General features: G+C 42.6%; 1 protein-coding gene across 2 annotated transcripts in view; it reads left to right on the forward strand.

Moving 5' to 3' along the window:
- Nucleotides 1-14,963, forward strand: part of Pbx1 (PBX homeobox 1) — a 310,086-nt gene extending 295,123 nt beyond the window's left edge. For both annotated transcript variants that reach the window (XM_041662260.1, XM_041662263.1), the window contains one exon: nucleotides 13,507-14,963. In XM_041662260.1, the coding sequence (XP_041518194.1) occupies nucleotides 13,507-13,527 (21 nt within the window). In that variant the 3' untranslated portion in view covers nucleotides 13,528-14,963. The remainder of the gene's footprint in view (nucleotides 1-13,506) is intronic.
- Nucleotides 14,964-22,515: the final 7,552 nt, after the last annotated feature.

The raw sequence follows: 22,515 nt of genomic DNA on the forward strand, positions 1-22,515 counted from the left end.
TGGTTGAGTCTGACTGACTGGCGGAAGGGTCTCCTGGTCATTGTCAAGAGGGCCACTGACAGCTTGAAGGTCTGTGCCTGTGTCTCTGTCATCACTTAAGGATGTCACACTATGTTTAGCCCATGTTCAGCCCAAGAATCTGAGTTCATATCTGCTCATGAAAACCCTACCTGACTTCGAGGTCTGGCTGTCACCTGACATCCTCCAGATGTCTCCCCAGGTTCTCTGCTCATGGAGAACATGCCATTCTCTGAACAGTGGCATCTACTGTGTGCGCCTTTTTAAGCACCCACTCTTGACCCCTTTGGGTGCTTACTCTAGAACAAGCCGGGTATAGCGGCTTGTGCATGCAGTCCCCAGCACATGGGAGGAAGAGGCAGAGAGTTCTCGGATCTCTGTGAGCTCAAGTTTGGTTTGGAACATATAGCAAGTTTCAGGACAACCAGGACTACCTAGTGAGACTGTCTCAAAAAGCCAGGCCAGAGAGAGAGAGAGAGAGAGAGAGAGAGAGAGAGAGAGAGAGAGAGAGAGACGCAGGAAGGCAGGATAGAAGGAAGGAAGGAAGGAAGGAAGGAAGGAAGGAAGGAAGGAAGGGAAATGTTCCAGGACAGTTGACAATAGTGTCCCATGGAGCCATTAGACCATGGAAAACCTAAAAGCCTTAACTCCAACTCTAAGGTTTAAAAACCCATGGGCTCCATCTCCCTCTTTCTATTCAGCTTGCTAGGGAGACTGCTTTAATCCACAGTCCAGGAAAAGGCAGACTACCATCCTGAATTTGGCCCTACCTGGCTTTAACTGTTTTCTTAAGAAGACCCAAGGATAGGCATATGATTCCCTATTTGGTAACTGACCCACAGGCCTCAAACCTCGCAAAGAAAGTCAGCCATGGGCTGTAGGCAGGAATTAATCACTCCTCACGTAATATAAAACTAGAAACATTCAGCTGAGTAAGAGAATTCAGAGAAATAACAACCAAAGGGGTAAATGGTGTTAATAAGGTGTGCACACAGTAGGTGCCGCTGTTCAGAGAATAGCGTGTTCTCGTGAGCAGAGCACCTGGAGAGAGTGAGGTGACTGACAGCCCTGGAAGTCAGGTAGGGTTTTGATGAGTGGATATTACTGCTTGCAATTTATTGGCCCAATAAACAGGCAGAACATGGAGGGTAAATAAATGTAAAGCAGTTTGGCAGTTTAATGTGGGTGTGCACACAGGCACAAGCAGCTGCTGGGGTGGGCTTTCATGAACTAAGTGAAGGCCTTTCCCGGCAGTTTCCACGGAATCTCATTTTAGGACATTTTCACATATCCCCCTCTCCATGCATAGACAGGTGGTATAGGTTCTTAGAGGAGGCAGGAACGGGAGATGAATAGTTAGTTCCCAGAGCTTTGGTAGGGGCTTACGGGATGTCTAGCACTTTGTTGTCTCGTCCCCTTGGAATCCTTGGAGACCCCGGAGTGTATCACCTCCAGAGGACAGTGAGAACTGTCCAAGTACCTTGACTACTGTCTCTGGCAGAGTAGAGTCCCCACCTTCCACCTGAAGGGATATTCTCCCAGGAGGAAGAGAGTGCTGTCTTCCTTGTGTGTTGATCTGTTGCCCAACACAATCACAGCAGATAAGAAACTTTGCATATGTTTAATGGGGTGCATCCGATTCAAACTTTCCCCTTACAAGGACAGAGACAGCACCTCCTATTCACTTCTGCATCCCCACCCCCTGGTCCAGCAGCCAGCCGTGTCTAATACATGCTGAATACGGAGTGCTCCAACTCAATTCATCTTTATCTTTTTGGAGAGGGATGTATCAGGTGGAATATGAGGTTCTGTTAAGGATCTGACGAGGGCTATGAACCCTCTCCCCAGAGAAAATCTACTTATGCAACAGGACTTCTAGGGCAGGAAGACCGAGTCTTGGGCTCTGAGACAGCACAGTCACCATAGTGCTCCCTTTGTGCGCAATTCTGCAGCCTCCACCTGGGCCTTCCCTGTGAGGGGAAATCCACTGTCTCCCCACTTGGGGACAGTGTTAACGGTGGAAGGAATGTTCTTTGTATAGTGAGCAGCAATCTTCCTTTCTAGAATTCACACCCATTCTCCTCTCCTGATCAGTTTGAAGCAGAGAAGGAGCTAGACGTTTGCTGCAAGGGATTTTCTCCATCATGCACAAACTGCTTTTCAGATGTTTGTGAGCACAGGTCCAGAGCCTTCACAGGCTTCTCTTACTTCTACTTCTTTTGCCCTGATGGGATTTACATCTCCTTCCTAATCCTAACCCTGTTTATCAGCACCCTTGCTAACATATGAGGCCCAGGGAGTGGCAGAGGACACGGATACTTTTTATTCCATCGTTTCAGACAATGCACAGGCTTGATGTTGCCTAAGTAGCCTTTGTTTCTTGGTGGACTTCTCACACCATTGACCCTTAATTAGCAAAGAGTCAGTGATGCGCCCAAGCCCTTGCTCAGGTGTTCGCTTGATAATACCCATCTCCCCACTGGGCGTTTGTGCCACTTGCTGTTTAGATCTAATTACGCTGCCTTTACATTTATCCTTGTTAAATGCCACCCTATTAGATTTGCTCCTTGAGTCCAGTCTAGTGAGACCCTTCTGAATCCTGACTTTGGCATCCCACATATTAGCTCATTACTCTCAGACAATGTGTTTAATGGGTAATAAAGAGCTACCGTTTCCAGACTCTTTCTCTGGCCAAATGCTACACTTTACACAGCATAGTAGCCCGTTCAAATTCTTTAAAGTGTGTGCTATGACACTGGGTTGGTTTTATTATTTATTTCATTGAAACAAAATCTTTTCATGCAGTCCAGAATGGTCTGAAAGTCTCTATGTGGATCAGGGCATCCTTTGGCCTTAGCCTCCTAAGTGTTGGCATTATAGGGAATGTACCATCATACCCTGTTGACACCCACTTTATAGAAGTGAAATCCATGAAAGCCCCCATAAAAGCTGAGTAACTTATCGAGAGTCACACAGATACATAGGAGAGTCAGGCTGTAAGCCCAGGGTCTACCCCAAAGAGGGTGTGCAATTCCACTGTACTAGGCTACTATACACACAACCACGTTTTAGACAGGACCAGCCAGAACCAGTGCCCGTGGCAAACACTATGGACTACCTCAGGCTGAGGTCGGATCTCTCCCTCTTTATTTATCTTTCTCCTTACCCACTTTTATCCCAAACAACAATGAGAGGAATTTTGTTCACTATTTTGAAGAACGCAGATCAGGAGTTCGTCGTTCTACAATTTTCCTTCCGAGGAGTAAGTGATGGAGGCAGGGCGAATCCTGTACGGGTCAGTTCATCCTGACCTCTGCAAATCACAAGGTATCCTAGTTCCTCTGAAGTCATCACTGAAGTCGAACCTAGACTCTTACCGAAGATAGTGTCTGAACCCTGTCCATTTGTCATTGTAAGGGGTGTGGTACACATTCTGTTAATCGGCCTCTAAAAGCAACAGAAGACAGCCGAGATCTTCTCATTATTCTTTTCTTAAACATGTTACCTCCTAGTTAATGATAGTTGCACCTCTAAGACTTTACACAAATGATGATAAGCATTCTTTAGAATTTCATCCAGTTTGAATGTGTCTGTCAGAGCCATTCACCAATGACCTTATGCCTATCCCTGTCCATGACTAGTTTTTATTCTTGCTGGCTTTTACTTCGGAAAAACTAGTTATATTTTTTAATAGTTTATTTTCTCACAGGTATCTTTGATCCAAGACCACTCTGGGATAAAGGAAAAGAAGTATAGAAAAAGGAGAGGCCATATTTCTTCCAAAGATGATTTGGAATATAACAGTTAAAAAAAAAAGAAAAGGAAGCCAGGTGGTGGTGGCGAACACCTTTAATCCCAGCATTCAGGAGTCAGAGGCAGGTGAATCTCTGTGAGTTTGAGGCCAACCTGGTCTACAAAAACTAGTTCCAGGACAGGATCCAAAGCTTCAGAGAAAAAGAAAGAAAGAATCTAAGAAAGAAAGAAAGAAAGAAAGAAAGAAAGAAAGAAAAGAGAAGATGAAAAGAAAAGAAAAGAAAAGAAAAGAAAGGTAGAAGAAAGGAAGGGGAATAGAGGCAGGAAAGGGTTCTTGTCTTCTGTCCTTATTCTTGATCACAAAAAGACCTCCATAGGAGACAAACATCACCACTAACAAGGGGTTGGCGCTCCCCGGGCTTCTAAGTATTGCTCAGAAGCTCTTCCTTGTCAGATGGTTTATGGTTTACTTAAGCATCCTTTGCCCATATTGGGCATAACTGGGTAGGTAAACAGTGAGGACCATCAGGTTTAGGAGTTGGACTCTTTCAGAATGTAATCGTGTTTCTACCATCTATCACTGTGACCTCTCCCTAGTTCTCTCTTCTGACACCCCTGTTTGACTGATATTTCATGTGTACCTAGGTACGTGTTAGCTCATTCATGCCATATCATTTATTTGCTTATTATCTTGTATATTATATAATGTTTCATATAAATGTTTTATGTACACAAAGAACTTCTTATTGTGGGATGTTCCCACATCAGTCCACGCTCATAACATTTTAGCAGGGGTGAAATCAATGCAGGCCATTGCGGGTATGAAATGAGGTATCAAACACAATGAGCTTTCCCCTCAGAGCCTTCCCCAGGAGCTTGTGTCCTAGATTGCATCAAAAGGAGGATGTTGAGCACCAGCATTCACCACTGTGAATGCCATGTGACCACCTGCATCCTCAGACTCCTACTTTCATGACCTACCTTCTGTGACGGACTGTACCCTTAAACTACATGACAAAATAAATCCTTTTTGTCATTTAAGGCATTTAGTGCTCTTTCTTAAGGGCATTCTAGCGGGGTGTTTATCAAACTGTTTTGTATGGAAGCTAAAGACCCAGAATTGTAGTGAATCCCCATCTACATAGATTCACAGGTGTAGAAGGGAGAAGGGGAAAGATCCCAGAAACCATCAAAGCCACCTCTCATCAGTATGTTGGTGGTTAACAATCTGCAGAGACACTCGCCTAACATGGCATGACTAGGCTTCAGTATGGAGTTGGGGAGGCCCAGCATCTGGGGAAGCTGGCTGGATCTGAGGTTAAGTCAGGACTGGAAAAACATGCAAGGAAAAGGATAAGAGAAGTATAAGTTGCCAAGTAGAAATGGGGGCCTGAGAAAGTCTCTGCCAGTCCAACAGGAGCTCTGCAACAAAATGCCACACTGGGCAGACAGCCGTGCTCACCACCTGCCTGAGGTGGGCCTCAAAAGAACCTACTGTCCGAGGTTGTCAGTCATCTGCAATACTCTGAGCCCTGCTGTGAAGCCTACTTTGTTTGGTTTTTTTGTTTGCTTATTCATTTGTTTATGAGACAGAGTCTTAATATGCTTATCAGGCTGACTTTAAACTCTTGAGTCCCTACTTCAGCCTCCTGCATCCTGGGATAGAGATGAGGATGACTTTGACCAGGTACAAACCCGCCCGGAAGTGGGACACAAAGAAGGCATGCATGATTTCTGGTCTTCTACACAATAAGACTGAATCTAGTGTCAACTTTATGGAAGTTCTAGATATATGTATTTCCAGTAGCTTCTTAATAATAGTAATGTTTATTTTTCTCCCTTGTAAAGTACAACTATTGTTTTTAACACAGTACAAATGCCAAAAATGGAAAGACACAAACACACAGCCCTGCATAAATATAAATACATTTATATATTACACTGTATAAATATAAATGTATTTTTATTATATGTGTGTACCTATCTGTGAATATATGTGTGTGTATATATATCAAATGGTTTTTCATTAAAACATTTTGCAGCAGGCATTTGGGCAGCAATTGAAAATGGCCTGAGGTGTCTCCAGAGCCGAGGTCAGTGAACTCAAAACAACCTCTTGAATTTTCCATTAGTGCATAGTTAGATGAAGTAATAAATAAATTATTATTAAGCACTTTGCAAATAGAGTGTTATGTAAATGCTAAATAATCATAATAATACAGTAGTATGCTGATCTTGATAAACGGGTCGACTTTTATGTCATTTAAAATGGATGGCGCAGCAATGTCTGTGAAGATGAATGAGGTCCATGCTCATGGAGCTCAATAACACACAGAGACTCTTCTGCTTGGAGGCTTGGGCCTCTTCCGGAGTGGCTGCCTTCTCTTCCCCTGGTCTCTGTGGGACAATTAGCGGAGGAGAGGGGTTCTGGCCCAGCTTTAAGGGGTTGTAAAAGGCTCCTATGCAGAGATATTGAAAGGAGACCTAGGTGAGCGCGCAGGGATTTGCATTTCTGAGAAGTCAGGGCTAATCTATACCAGGCTGGGGGCAGGGAATTAACATTTATTGAGCGCCTCCTGTGACCCAGGCGCTGTGCTCGCTCGGTGCTCCGTGTTTATTATCTCATTCATCCTCCAGGCCAGCACATTAAGGTAATAGAGGAAGGGAATAAGGCAGAAAGCATTGCTATTTTCCGTAGAAAGGCAGAGGCTGACCTAGCGCAGGAGCTGCTGTTCGCGTTCCACTTTCCCTGGGTAGGAGACGAAGGGGGTGGGGGGAAAGGCCCCAGGAATCAGTAGCCGCCAGATGCAGTGATCTCTTCATGCCCCCAGATGCTGGTACCTTTCAGAAAAAGCATATGTGTGTTGAGTGACATCTTTCTGTGGAACTACACCTAGCGTCTGCTCCCCACCAGACTTAACACACACCCCACAGCCCGATATGCCCCAATTCAAGCTCTTCATACCTCTTAACAGTATTTAGCAGATGTTGCTGTATGCACAGACGTGAGCACAGCATTTCTTCAGTGGTTGTGTACATTATTTCAATCCTTACAACAGCCCTTGATTCACATCGTATTGCTTCTTAGATGAAAATAGAGTGTGTTACGTACCTTGCCATATTCCCTACAAGTGTAAGAAAGAGGATGTCTGAACTAGGTAGCCCCATAAACCCTGGGGCTTTTAACTGTAGGATTCTCTTGTTCTGCTGCCTGTTGGCTAGGAGATCTAAGGGATTTGTTTTCCTTTCACCCATGACTGGGTTATGCTCTTAGTGATTAATTACCTTTTGTTTAACATGTAAGATTTTAGAGGTATAAATAGACCTTTAAGACTGGCTGTGTGTTTGTTGGCTAACACCTTTGTTGAATAAGGGACATAATAAATTGCATATTTCAAGAGTACAGTTTGATCATTTTTGACATTTATATTTGACTGTCACCACAACCAAGAACCCAAACCTATTCATGACCACCAAACTCTCCTTCCTTGCAATATAGCCTTTCAACCTTGTCCGCTCTCCCTAGGCCACCAGTGACCTGGTTTGTCTTTTTTTTTCCCTCTATTGTCACTGCATCTAGCTTGCATTTTGTAGAATTTTGTCTACAAGGAATCTCACAGCATGCAAGTCTTTTCACCTGGCCGCTTTCACTCAGTGTAATTACTTTGAGATTCCTATGAGTATTTTGCTTTTTTTCTTTATTTACAGAGATACAGACTTAGAATAGTTAGTATGTGTCTTATATAGTGTTTACATTGAACCCAATCCAGACTCCAAATCAGCTTCTATCATTTATGGTCTGTGTACTAAGGGAAACTTTTCTTAACCTGTCAGAGACTTGTTTTTTTTTTTTTGTTTTTCTGCCTGATTTTCATCTATGAAGTGGGTAAACTGCATAGCATACAATTTATACATGGACGGCATTTGATTTTGCTACTAAAATAAAAATTGAGATACACAAGAGTAAGAAAACCCATCGACATCATCATATTGAGCAAAGCACTTGATATGCACTACAGATTTAGAATTTGATGGAACAAAGGGAGGGATACGTTAATTCAGTGCAGAAAACTAAACATTTCTTGTTTGTCTGACATGCGAAGGATATCCCTGACTTGGAGAAATTCCTGTTTAGATTGGAGGGATAGGCGATGAGAGATATAAATAAAGTCATTTCACTGTTGAGAATGACCTGGATTCCAAAGACATTTGGAAGGCAGAATCAATAGACCAGGTGACTGCCTAGAAACAGGCAACAAGGGGAAACAGGTTGGGTTAGGCTCTTCACAAAAGCAGAGAATTTAGACAAATAGATTTCTGTAAACAGGTATTAGGGAGAGTTCTTTGGTGCTTTGGCTTAGGCCGTGATGGAAGATCCAGTTGGACACCTCCAACAGCCAGTTGCATTCCTGCACAACTAGCGAGAAGTTCAGGGTCGAAGACAAAGACTTGTAAATTTTCAGCACATAGGAGGCTGAAGCCACGGAGGGAGTGGGTTTACCCAGGGAAAGCATAGGGAAGGATCATAGATGATTAGCACGTTGTTAAACAGGACCACACAGCAGAATAAGAAGGCACACTGAAATATTCTCACATGGACCTCCTATTGGAAAGGGTTCCAAGCCTGCTAATTTCAATCATACACCATTTAACCCAAAGCATTAAGTGCACGCTCATCTGTGTGCTATTAAAATGCAATTCTAGAAAGGGAAAAGCACTTCAAAGCAAACTCAAAAGACTACCTGGTGTGGCCCTTTATCTAGGAAGAACACTGCTGGGGAATGGTAGATGGGGGCCCCAGTGTGACAAAAGAGATTTTGATGCGAAATAAAAAAGTCTCACATAACTACTGTGTCTTTTTTCCTATTTTTCTTTCATCAAAAATAGATTTTTTTCATACAACATATTCTGATTATGTTTTACCCTCCCCTAACTCCTTGAAAACTCTCTCCCACCTCCCCTCCCATCCAAATACACACCGTTTCTATCTTTCTTAGAAAACAAACAGGCATCTAAAGAATAATAATAAAGATAATATAAAACAAAAACAAACAAACCAAAAGAGTATGAAACAAACAAGCAAATAGAAGAAAAAAATCCAAAGAAAAAGCACCAAAACCACACATAGGTGCGGAGACACTAACGTTCACACACACCGGAATCCCTTGAAACAGGAAACCAGAAGCCATGATAGATGTGCAAAGGACCTGTAAGGTTAAAAATAATTCCCTTACAAAACACCGTGAGACAAAGAACTTCCAAAGATGTCAATGGCCGTTTACTGCTAGGATTGTAGGAACCCCAGGGGCCAGGCACACCAAGGAGACATTGCCCTCTAAACACAGCAGGACCAGTGCACAGATGAACCCACAGAGACTGTGGCCTGTGCACAGGACCTGCACGGCTTTGCTCCAGATAGGGTCCTAGAACTGAAAGGTAAGCGGGCAAGTGCCCGTCCCTAACCCTATCTCCAGTAAATGAGTACTGGAAAATGAAAATTTACTTCTCTCCTATGGACTTTCACTGGAGATACAAAATAAATTGTGGTTTCTGGTAGTTTTTTCTTTTGCGAGGATAGAGAGGGTTGTGAATTTGTTTTATGATACTTAGTTGTATGTTGACTTCCTCGCCCCTGAAATTGTCCCTCCATGTGCCCCTGTGCCCTTGTACCCCCTTTCCTGTATCATTGAGTCATTGAATAGGTGGCTAGTACCTTCTGTATTGCATATCATGTTAGGACCTAGAGACACAATGAGTAATGGTGCTTCCACCAAGGAGAACCAGAGAATGCATACTTTCAGGATACTCAGCTCATTTTCAAAGCACTTGCCATGGTGTGTGTGTGTGTGTGTGTGTGTGTGTGTGTGTGTGTGTGTGTGTTGGGAAGTCCTTCTGTATATGTGTTGCTTTTATTTGTTAATGAATAAAGAAGCTGTTTTTCCCAGTGGCTTAGCAGAACAGAGCTAGGCGGGGAAGACTAAACTAAATCCTGGGAGAAAGAAGGAGGAGTCAAGAGACTCCATGTAGCCACTGCCGGGAACAGATGAGTCTGAACCTTGCCAGTAAGCCACAGCTACGTGGCAATACACAGATTAATAGAAATGGGTTAAATTACAATGTAAGAGTTAGCCAATAAGAAGCTAGAGCTAATGGGCCAAGCCGTTAATTAATTAATACAGTTTCTGTGTGGTTATTTTGGTTCTGGGCAGCCAGGAATGAATAAGCGGCTTTCTACAACATATGGGTGTGAGTCTGTCTGTCTGTCTGTCCATCCTCTTATCTGCATTGCACTGATGTGCTGAGACATAGCTGTGAAGGAGGTGGCCAATGACCACCTAATGCATTAGGTAGGTGACCCATGGAACTGGAGTGAAAGAGGGAAGCACAGTCCCCGTGACAGATCCAGACCTCCCAGGCAAGCGTTCTTTCTGCACCCTCATCCTGGGCTCTTTGCCTTTGCAATTTCCTGGTTGTCTATTTTATCTTTTTCAGCTGACACATTTGACGAGTCTTGGGGAGGAGGGAATACTGACTTTAGCATAACTTGCCTTTGGTCAAGCACAGTGTCCCTCAGGTATATGAGGGGCTTTGGGAGAGCTATCCTCATTCACCCAGCCCTCCCACGCCCCACTGTTCATCTGGAGAGAAATATGCCTATCAGTTCTGCATGTGCCAAGGAGCCCTATCAAAACCAAATTAGCCCAAACTGGCCACCATTCAGGTCAGCTAATTAAATTAACTATTGTTGCATTACTGATAAGGACAGTTTGGAAATGGAATAAAGCCTCTTGTCCCAGCAGCCATAAAGAGAAAGCCAAGAAAATGTGTTAATGGGATCACTGTGAGAGGAAACCCCTCGGACTAGCAGCAGCACTTGGGGGGCTTCGGTGGACTGTTCCATGAGCCATCTGCTTCAAGATTGTTGCTGCTGCCCTCCCTGGCTCTGGTCCTTAGGAAGACTGCTGCTTCCTGGCTTTCTGGTCCCCAGCTGTAGCCAGGGCAACTGTCTCCTCTTCCCACCATAATCCTAATCCTTCTGAAGGTGTGAAGGAAAATGGGGACTGGAACCTTCTCTAATGTGCTAAAATATAGCTTCCCCAAAATATAAAATGATTGGCAGAGGCTTAAGGAAAAGATACAAACAGAAAGGGAAAAGGGAGAAGGGCAGAGGCACGGTAGGGGGGCTGGTTCTAGAGGAAATGGCTAGATGCCCGGTGAGCATCTACTCCATTACTTAGTAATAGCCTTTCCATTACTGAGTGTGGTGTTTGTGAGGCAGCAGAGTAAGTTGCCCGCTGTCTTCTAAGTAAGCTGGACATACAGCCTTACTCTGGGTCAAGGAGTCAGTGTCCAAGGACTCTGGGCTTGAGTAGAGGCATGCAATGATAGAGAATATAAGGGAATTCTTCCTCTCTGATGCAGCTACTACACCAATGATACTCTACCTGCACTATGGCCTGTCTATCAGCAGCTCCACCCATCTCAAACCCTCACAACAACCTGCCCTGGTCCCATCTTGTTTTCCAATACAGGTTATCCAAGCTTCCTAATGTCTGTGAGCTAACTGCCCAGGGTGCTCTCTCTTGAGCTTAAATTAATCAGCCTTGTGCATCCCCAAGGACTTCAAGAGTTTGAAGTTCAACTCACTCCTTTGACAAGATGAAGCTACAGACTTGGAAATATTAAGTGATTTCTAAAAACCACACAGATACCAATCAGCAGATCTGGAATTTCATAGCTTTGCTAAGTTTATATCATGGTGTTGCCCGGGCACTTGTTATCCCTCCAAGAAAGTGAAGACAACTCTAAGAAATGCATTTGAGAATCTACAAGAAGAGCAGGCAAAACCTGAAGTCATGTCCTTCATTCTCATGGCTCCCATTTCTACTGACTTTAGAGACCCCATTTCAGGCTTTCAAGTCATAGGAAAATATTCTACCATGCGAGAATAAGTGAGCAGTGAGTGTCTTTAAAAATATTATCCATGTGTCACATCATAAATGTTTAGCCTCTTTCACTATTGAGTATGAAACTCTGTATTCCAGGTGTATTCAAAGTCCCCAATAACACAGTCCAGAGTTCTTTCTAACAAACAAAAGTGCTATATAGTCCAATGAAGGACAGAAGCGATATCAAGAACAGGTATGCTTATGTTGTAGGATAGTGTGATTCCAACAAGAAACCTGTAACTTGTGCTTTGCTGTGAAAAACAACTTTGAAAGCCCCTTCTCCAAGCCTGTCTCTTCATGTACAAAAAAGTCAACTGTCCATCCCCCAAATTCTAACATCCTCAGGGAAAACGGCATGACTAAGCTACATAAGAATTTCCAAAGGTGAAGGAATTAGGATATTTACCAGAACATTTGATCATTAAAAACTCCCACCTCTATAAAAGAAAAAAAAAAGTTACCAGAGAAGTTGTACTAAGGAAATATAACCCAAAACTCTGCTTCTGCTTCTACCTTCATTGTGAGTACCAGGCAAAGTTAAGCTATCCATCTTCAAGGGCAAGGGTGCTAACTCCACAACACCCAACGCCTCATAGCGATGTATCATTGAAGTACCTGCATGTCAGAAGAAGTCTGTCTTTCTCCAGTGTCAATTTAATCAATTTCCAAACTGGGAATTTGATGCAAAGGATCTCCTAGCTCTGTCTACTGATATAAATACTATATAATCATAGCCTAAAGGGGGGAAAATATCATAATCCTACCATCCCAATACACCGCCTCAATGGTGCCCACTGTCTGTAAAGTCTTCCGGAGAGTTGCCCACATATACACAATAGTTTAGTAGTTTGATTTATTTTAAAAAGTACATTAGTGTGTTAAGCTAAACTTGACCAGTGTTTGAGTTCAGAAGTTACAGCTGATGATTCTTTTTCCAAACTGTGCCAAACATTCTGTTTTCCCTTGATCCTCAGACACAAAACAAGAGGCCTGACATTCCCCAATCCTTCATATTGTCAAGGGGTAAAGCTTCACAGTCTTCTCAGCTAAGCAGAGACAAGCATTAATCCTTAGACACATCATTAACTTTGGGGGAAAAGTATGTTTCTTTGACGTGTTTTGCATGATTCACAAGAGAGAACAAAACACAGTGTGGTCTCCCTTGTCAAGCCTTCACTAACCTGTGAGAGAATCGGAGAAACTGTTTTCTATCCATCTCTTTTAGTAATGGAGGCAGAAAACAAGGTGCAGGGGCATGATTTTGGAATTAAGAGTGTGTAGATAGTGTCCTGGGCCTGAGGCTCACCAGCTGTGCAATCTGGAACAAGTTAATGTCTTTAGGATCCATTTGCAGTTCATCCCTAAGACATGGACAATAATAATTATTTCCTAGAACTGTCATGAGGATTAAGCAAGCTAATGTAGAAAGATGCTGTAAAAACAAATTACTTTATTTCTTAAGAAAATGACATTCTCAGCAAGTTACTCCATTGAACTCTTGCTAATATTTACAGTAGAGATTTTTTTTTTTACATCACATGAATGAAAAACTAACTTCAATTTTTGGCGGCTGATGAGCCATCTCCGGAGTCATCGAAGTCCAGGCCTTGCTCTTCTCATCCAATCTTCAGCTGGTTAGCTGCTCAGTGAGATCTTGCCAGAGGGTGGGGAAAAGAAATAAAAATGGAAATTGGTCAATTTGACTCTTTGATAGCCATCCTGATGAACGGTCTGGGGGGAAGATGTTAAAGCTGTGAGCTCAACTGCAGTTTTGTCTTCTTCCCAGGATATGTCAAGAACCTACTGATGCTCACGGTGACAGCTGTCCCTCTTCTCTTTCCTGAAGAAAAAAAAAAAACCTTCTACCTGAACAGTGGCCCGTCTTCCAGAATAATACAAATTGACTTTGAAAAAAGGAAGAGGCTCTCTGCTGGTCACTCACACCAGCAGAAACAAGCCTGGTGAGCAGGGAGCAAGCAGATGTTGCAGCTAGATGACGGATGCATCGACAACAATCCCAAAGCAATAATCACTATTCTTTCTCTTCTCCACTAATCCAGCAATCACGTCATCACTCTTAACGCATTCACTGTGTACCACCATACAATATAAAATGTGATGAGTAGCTAGATATATAAGGTAACCTCTCAACTCTTAAAAAATAAGAGTTATGCATGTGACAAGACAACTAATCACATAGGGGAGAGAACGTGGCTGCAAGTATAGCTCCCACATGTCAGTCACCATGGGAGGCGTTGCACGTGTACTCTTTGGTCTAATCCCTACCACATCTCCAAGAGGTATTCCTGGCCTCTACTGGATGATGCTATTGAGAGTCAGAGATATTTAGTAACTTGCCCAAGGCCACATAGATAGGAAAGCATAGAGCCTATTTTTCAGGTTTAGATGTACCTAACTCTATAGCCTATGCTTTGTTACTAACCTACACCTGCCAATGAGAGAAATTAGAGCTCAAAGACACCATTTAGTGCAGCAAAGCTAAAACAGAACTCTAAAATGCCTATCGCCAAAATCTGTTGTGCCTAGCCCATTGATTGGTCTGAAAACTAGTTTTAGCCAGAAGATAAATGTCTAGATTATTCAGGCAGAGATGATGGACTAGAAGTGGCCATGTGCTAGTCTCAGCTTGACCATTATCCATCTGAGCAAATTGCTTCCCTCGTCTAGGATTTTGGGTTGTCATTGGGACCATAGAGCATTTCTACATTGTCTAATGTCACACTCTGTCATTAGACAGCTCAATGGTCAATAACAAGGTCTAGAGACAAGTAGACCTGGGTTTGAATCCTGCCTCCATCCTCAAGCAGTGGGCTGTTGAACAAGTCATGTATACAACAGAGATATTAATACTACCTCAGGGTCTCTGCCCTTATTGTTCATTCTCCGTGGGACAGTTCCCATGTATCCGCAAGGTCACCCTTATACCTCCTTCAGGTTTTACTCAAGTTACCCGTTAGCTGGGCCTCCCTTGAACACAGTCTCTAAACTTGCAAACCACATTTGCCATTTTCTATATTCTTTCCCCACGCTATTATTTTCCTTAACAGTCAACACCTAACATCCTATACAGAGCACTTGATTATCTTATTTATTTTTGCCTGTTTCCACCTTCTCACTTCTAGAATGTAAGCTCTATATGGGCAGGATGTTTTTTTTTTTTTTTTGTATTCTTTACTGCTGTATCCCCAGTTTCTAGAATGACTTAGGTGCTTAATAAATATTTCTGGCATAAATCAATGCTTGTCGTGAGGATAATTTGAGTCAAGTGCTTTGCATGGGACCTGTCACGTGGCAAACACATGTGTGTTATCTATGTGGCTGGCTGGTGGTTATTGTGTTATTATTCTACCCAATCTCCATGGAGTACATGTGTTCTCTTTCCCTTCCAGATAACCTAAGATTAATTAGCATTCTGACTTCCTCGGTGAATTTGAAGGCCTATTTCTGAGATTATCTAAAAGCAAGAGGGAGTAGTCTTTGTGAGGAAACTGAAAAGGACTTGCATGACAGTTACCTCCCCTTCTCATATTTTTTTTTAAATGCCACATAAGTGGAAATTCCAGGAAGCAGATTTCTGGTGCGTAAGAAAGAGTTTTCACAGAGTTGGATGTTTAATGATGGAGTCAGTTATTTGAAGAGATAGGACGCCGCTCATGCCTGGAGGTCTCCAAGAAGCTGGGAAACTGTGTTTCACAGGCCTAGCTAGAATTATTTTGGAGAGTGATGAGGCTGGAGTTCAGCCAAAGGGAAGCACTCTCTTCGAGGTCTGTGGAGATGGCGAGTAAAACATGACATCTCTGAGGAATGAGACAAACGGGTGGCCAATGAAAGTATTGCTCAATGTACATAATCAAACAAATCAAGGATATTGATGATCAAGAGGCCGAGTCAGTCATTTTCAAATTAAGATACATTACTCAGCTTCGAGACCCTAACCGTAAAGGTCCCTGATGGAAAATCCCTTCAAATGTTAGAGAACATAAACCTGGAAGTAACTGCCCCGTGATTGCTCAAAAAAGTTCTTGGCCATTTACTCAGGTGATCATCCACTGGGGGACAGAAGATGGCTTGAACATTTGGAGGACTGTTTGGCACAAGCCTAAACTTGACACAGATACACTAATGTCTGGGACCCAGAGAGTGAGTTCTCATGGTCTTGTTCTTAGGGAAATGTTCCTACCGTGTCCTTATTATGCATTTGTTCATGGCAAATCCACAAGGTTTATAGATAAATATCTGAAGATTTCTTCAGTCCTTGATTGAGTAATGGAAAGTCATGTGCTCATCAGTTAATCAAAACATAACAGGGACACCTGGGATTGTGAAATGAGAAATGCTGTGGTCGAAGAGCAATCAGGGTTCCCTGACCTGTGGGAAGCCCAAGGACCGCCCACCTCTCTCCAGGTCTCCTAAGGTGAGCATCCAAACTGCCTAGGCTCCCCCAAAGCCAGCTAAATAAGAAGGTGAATCCAAAGACAAACACATAGGCATCCTCATGAATATTAACCTTCATCAGGCGATGAAAGGAGACAGAGACAGAGACACACATGGGAGCACCAGACAGAAATCTCAAGGTCCAAATCAGAATCATTGCAAGGTTATATTAACACAGCCTCGGATGTAGGCTATGCAGCCTCTCAATTTTAAATATGTTCTCTTCCATGGTATGGAAAAGGATAACAAGTCTATATTCACGTGGAATAGACAAAATGTGTATTTATGATCGTGCCTAGAACTATGTTAATTCTTTTATTATTTATTTTCATTGAATCCCATGGCCTTACTTAGATTGACCATTCCAAAGAATGTCATGTATATCCATGGCATTATAAGAAGTACTAGGCATTAGTAAACATGCTGGAGATTTATAATATAATAATTGTGCTTTCGAAGGTAGGAGATAAAACTTTCAACTATCCAGTGTCCTAGAATTGCACAGAAGTTTTGAGAAGTATGGTGATGTGCATGTTAAGCCTACCATTCTAAAGAGAGTGGCCAATGATGTCAAATCCTACTTCCACCCACTGAGAAGAAGTAACAATACCTAACGATCCTCCCAGAGTCCTGGATGTAGGTTCTATAGGGACTAACCCTAGAGCTATAACAGGCACCATAAAATTTTGGGTTATTGTGAAAATAACTCTGAAAATTGGACCACATAACACAGCAGTTCCTGTGATGTAGTAGGCATCACTGGGGAAAGATGCTCTGTGGAGTTTTGGTAAACCACAACAAAAAGTGTCATAATATAACCCAATATTTTTGGAACAGAAGTATGCCTTTAATACCAGAGAATTACTGTCTACTTGAAAAGGGAGTGCCACAGGAACCTAAGAGAGATGGAGTACCTGATCATGGGATACCAAATGACCGTATGGCCAGACAGTCTATTATAAATTACATTCAACCAGACTCACCAAATTTTAAAGCACAGCACACTTGTTGGTGAACCTATTGACTATTTCTAAGACAAGATGTCTATACAAAATTACAAACAAATAGTCTGCTGCATGAGTGGGTAAGTCAGACTCTAATCTATTCCTCTATTGCCACAGTGGTGTATTTTCATTCGTGTCTACATTTAGATATTTGAGAAATCCCTGGGGATAAGCTGAGGGCCGGGGGATAGGCTAAACTTTGTATATGGTTGAAATCTTGAATGGCTAACACGCTGACTCTACCCACCTAGTGCTCTGCAGTACACTGATAAGGGGAAATCCTCCCCATGGACAGAGCACTGGGAAATCCACTGAACACCTGCTTTGTGAGGATAGAAGAGAGAGGAGAGACGGAGGAGGGGAGGAAGATATAGATAGATAGACATACTGATCAGATAGACGGACAGACAGACTGCCTCTTGACAATAGCTTAGCTAGTGGTTGAGAAAGTGGAAGTAAAGACATAAAAATCGGAGACAAGGTTCTGGAAAGGGCGTGCGTGTGTGTGTGTGTACACGTGTATGTTTCTGTGTCTGTATTCAAGTCCGTGTGTGTGTGTGTGTATCTGTGTTGGTGTCTATATGTCTCTGTGTGGTGCATGTACTTGCCTATGCACACTTGTGGAGGCCAAAGCCGAGCATCACATCTCTCCAACATCTTCCTTCTACTGTTCTCTACCTCATTGCCTTGAGATGGTGTCTCTCACTGAACCAGAAGCTCTCCATCTTGGCTAGGCTGACTGGCTAATGAGCTGGCAACCTGTCTCCACCCCTCCCAATGCTGGAGTTACATCCACACAGCTGTCTGGCTTTTTATCCCAGTGCAAGGATTTGAACCAAAGTTCTCATGTTTGCGGAACAAGCACTTGATATGGGAGTGATTTTTTTTATTAATAAAGAAACTGCCTAGACCCATTTGATAGGCCAACCCTTAGGTAGGCGGAGTAAACAGAACAGAATGCTGGGAGAAAGAAGCTGAGTCAGGGAGTCGCCATGATTCTCCCACTCCAGACAGACGCAGGTTAGGATCATTCCTGGTAAGCCAGCTCTTGGGCTACACAGATTAATAGAAATGGGTTAGATCAATATGTAAAAGCTAGCCAATAAGAAACTGAAACTAATGGGTCAGGCAGTGTTTAAAAGAATACAGTTTCTGTGTAATTATTTCGGGTAAAGCTAGCTGGGTGGCGGGACACAGCCCGCCGCTCCGTATTTCAACAGAGTGGCACCCAACGTGCTAATGAACTCCACGTAAAACCTGAGAGGGCTTAAAAAGGAGAGAGAGAAAATTTAAGACAGCTTTTTGCTGTTTGTGGGTTGCGTGCCGCAAAGAAATTGTCCTGACTCAGCAGCAGGAAAAAAACTGGCTGTTTTAAAATGCCGGCTTTCTGGGCTGTGCCGCCATTGCGATCTCTGTCTGGCTCCTGTGGGAGACAGAGCTTTTGAATGGAGCATTTGGAGTAAAGCTCTACGGCTTGCTTGATGGCAATGTGGACTACTGTGTGCCTGGAACTGTGTGTGGCTCAGGGGCACCAAATGGCTCTGAGGCAGGAGCGGCTTGGCTCAGCTCTGCCATGCTGAACTGTGCTGGTCTCAGGCAAAAACTACCGTAATTACCATAAAAACAGCACATTTAAGGTTTCAACTGGGCAGGACACAGGCGGTACCGTATTACCTTTACATGGTGCAACTTAAGTTTTTAAGAACTGCTTAACATTTTAAGAAATGCTCCTGGATACTAAAACAATGTTACAGATTCACAATAAAACAGATTCAGACATAAAAGACCACACTGTTGGATGAATGTATGTAGGCTTGAGAGAGAGAAGAAAAAGAATATAGAGATAAAGTTAATGGTTTTTTTAAAAAAAAAGGTAAAGTCTTTAAAGAGACAGAGTACAGATAGTTAAGAGATTAAAAAAAATAAAGAAAAATAAGCCACGTATAAATGGAAAATTCACAGAGAGTCTGGATTATGTACATTGTGTTTTCCTTAAAATTTTTGACTGTGAAGGAGCTAAGTACAGAGAGACATTTCATTATATGGACTGCCAAGTGTAACCAGAACGGATATCATGAGGGTATGACTTCAGAATTTGGGTCTAAGGATATGATGCTTTGGAGAGAGTCTTCTTTTGTTTTCACAGAGGATGAGACTCTATGGATTTCTTCTATCCCAGTTTGGTATGATAGACCACGCCCTCCTGAAAGGTTGATGTGAACACCCTCAAAAAATTACTTCACTCAACTGCCAACTGAGATGACCCTGGCACACAGGTTATACCATGAAAGACCTAATTAACGATGCCCCCATTCAGCAGAAAGCAATTTGGAGAGAAAAAACTGCGCCCATGTTCCCAAAATATTGTTTGTAAATGTTCTTTTACATTTAAAGGGGGAAATGATATAGGTATGAATAATTTGCATTGGTGTAGATTTTACAGTCAATTTTGTTATATGTATATGTATTTCTGATCTTGATTAAGGTATTGTGATTGTGTAGTTCATTAAAAAATGTAATGTATAATTAAGAAATATAGGTTAATGGATAATCATCAGTAATAGTCAAGCTCATAGTCATGTTAGTTAGATTTTCTAGATATATAGAGATACATTTCAGTTAGATAGATATTCTTCATATCTTTCAAAGACAGCAGAATATGACATTTAATGTTTTAATAACTTAGGACTTTTCATGACAATGAGACATATCTGCTCCTGGTGGCACCAATCTACTTCGAGAGGAAGATGGGCATCGAAGAGGATCCTTATGGAGTTGGATAGCCATTTGGACAAGAAACTGCTCTTGCCTGGACTGTTGCATAAAATGGACACAGAGAACCCGCAGAGAGAGGACTGCTGAACTTGCCTAAAGGTGAGACGGTCTTTTGGGGTTCATGACTCATAAAAGAGTCTGCGAGACATTCTGCAGGACACAGCAGATAATGACTGAACTGTCTTTGAAATTTCCTGCTTCATGGAAATGTCTGCTGGATACTATGGGCCTGAAGGCTGAAGATGGATGCCCCAACCATACAAAAGAACTTTGGGTGACTGTCCAGGCAGCAAGATGTCTCTGTCATTTCTAGAGGTTTCTTATTTCTTGTTTACTTAGGTAGTATTATATCCTTCTGGAGTCTTTGATGGAGTTGAAGAATGAATAGATAGTTATAGTTTTCCTTAGTTATGATAAAAGATAAAATAGATATAAATATTGTAACTGTAATTCTTGCTTGATAACTGTTTTGCTATATGTAATTTTACTATGTTAAAGTTAAAGCCTTTCTTTTTTGTTTAAACAGAAAAAGGGGAAATGATATGGGAGTGATTTCTTATTAATAAAGAAACTGCCTAGACCCATTTGATAGGCCAACCCTTAGGTAGGCGGAGTAAACAGAACGGAATGCTGGGAGAAAGAAGCTGAGTCAGGGAGTCGCCATGATTCTCCCACTCCAGACAGACGCAGGTTAGGATCATTCCTGGTAAGCCAGCTCTTGGGCTACACAGATTAATAGAAATGGGTTAGATCAATATGTAAAAGCTAGCCAATAAGAAACTGAAACTAATGGGTCAGGCAGTGTTTAAAAGAATACAGTTTCCGTGTAATTATTTCGGGTAAAGCTAGCTGGGTGGCGGGACACAGCCCGCCGCTCCGTATTTCAACAAGCACTAACACCTGACTCCATGTCCCCAGCCCTATGGCTAAAGGAATATTTGAAGTCAGTGTCAGCTTAGAAATGATACCTTGCAGTGATTGAGCATTGTTTTCCAGGATCCCACATGTATTAGAAAGCAATGCTTTCATATGATGCTGTGTCCTTATTGTTTAGAATACATGAATTTGAAATTACAGCATTGGGGGCAGAGTAACCCCTTTTCTATCACTCCAGTGGGGATTTGTACATTCTGTTCCCATGACACTAGTCCTTGTTCATCTGGAAGTCAAGTTCATAAAGAAGAAATAATTTTTTTCTAGAAGTTATAGAAAGGCCCCTTGACCAACCAAATACAGGTACTGTTTGAGCACTTTGGGCTCAGGATTACAGGACTCCAAGAATAAAAGAAATGAGACAAGGGTGGCTGGCCTAGACTAAGAACAAGTGCTGCTGCTGAAAACATGTGGCATGTTTTGGGTGATTCCAGTCATTGTGTCCTTCTCAAACACAGACAACACATATCTTCTTACTCACAAAAGAAGGCAACAATCAGAAGTACCCAAGCAAATAAACTTCTTCCATGTCAAAAGGAAGAAAAACGGCTCGTGATGGTTTGAAAGAAAACAACCCCGTGCTGTGGGAGAATTCCTGTATTCTGTCAATTATATTTTAAATAAACGTTGATTGGCCATGCAAGAAGTATAGGCGGGTCAAACAGACAGGAAGTAGAACTGGGCGATGAGAACAGGAGAATTCTAGGAAGGAGGAAGCCCATTCCTCTCAGTTCTGCCCAGACCACCGAAGAAGCCAGATGTACTTCTGAAAAAGGTACTGAGCCATGTGACTAAAATAGACTAGAATAATGGGCTAACCTAAGTTATAAGAGCTACTATGAAGCCTGAGCTAATAGGCCAATCAGTTTATAATCTTATGGAGATCCTTGTGTGATTTCTTTGGGGCTTGCTGGCTGTGGGACCTGGTGGGAGGACAGAAACCCCAACTCCCTTTGGAGTTGTACTATTAGGAGGTGTGGCTTTGTTGGATGGAGGAAGTGTGTCACTGTCAGGAAGGGCTCTGAGGTCTCTTTTTCTCAAGTTTCCCTCAGTGTAACAACAATCAGTTGAACAATTAGTTGACTTCCTATTGCCTGCAAGATGTAGCCCTCTGAGCCCAGCACTCTGCATGCCTGCATGCCACCGTACTCCCCTTCAGGATGATGATGTCCTGAACCTCTGAAACTATAAGTTACCACCTCAACTAAATGTTTCCTTTCTAAGAGTTGCCATGGACATGGTGTCTCTTCACAGCGATGGAAACCCCAACTAAGACACAGCAACTGAAGACTGGGGGATGGGACCAGAGCACACTTTGACCAGAATGTAAAGTTTATACACAGACTCCAGCCAGCTGGCATTGTCCTCCAGGTCCCTTAGGGCTCTCTCACAGATGGGTTTTTCAGTGATGTAAAGTCATTGGAGTTCCGAATAAAACCATCAAAGAATTTCTCTGCTCAGGCTGGAGTTGAGATATAAGTCTTACTTTTTCTGCCTTTAGACTGGAATTGGCACCATTGGAAGACCTGGCTGCTAGGGTTTTGTTGGACTGAAAGCTTGTATCATTGGTTCACTTGTTCTCAGGCCATCAAACCCGACTGAAACTGAACCTCTGAGTGTCTGGACTC

This window comes from Microtus oregoni, unplaced genomic scaffold, assembly GCF_018167655.1.
Source record: "Microtus oregoni isolate MIOR12 unplaced genomic scaffold, Mior012 000013F_ref0000133, whole genome shotgun sequence".
Lineage (NCBI taxonomy): Eukaryota > Metazoa > Chordata > Mammalia > Rodentia > Cricetidae > Microtus > Microtus oregoni.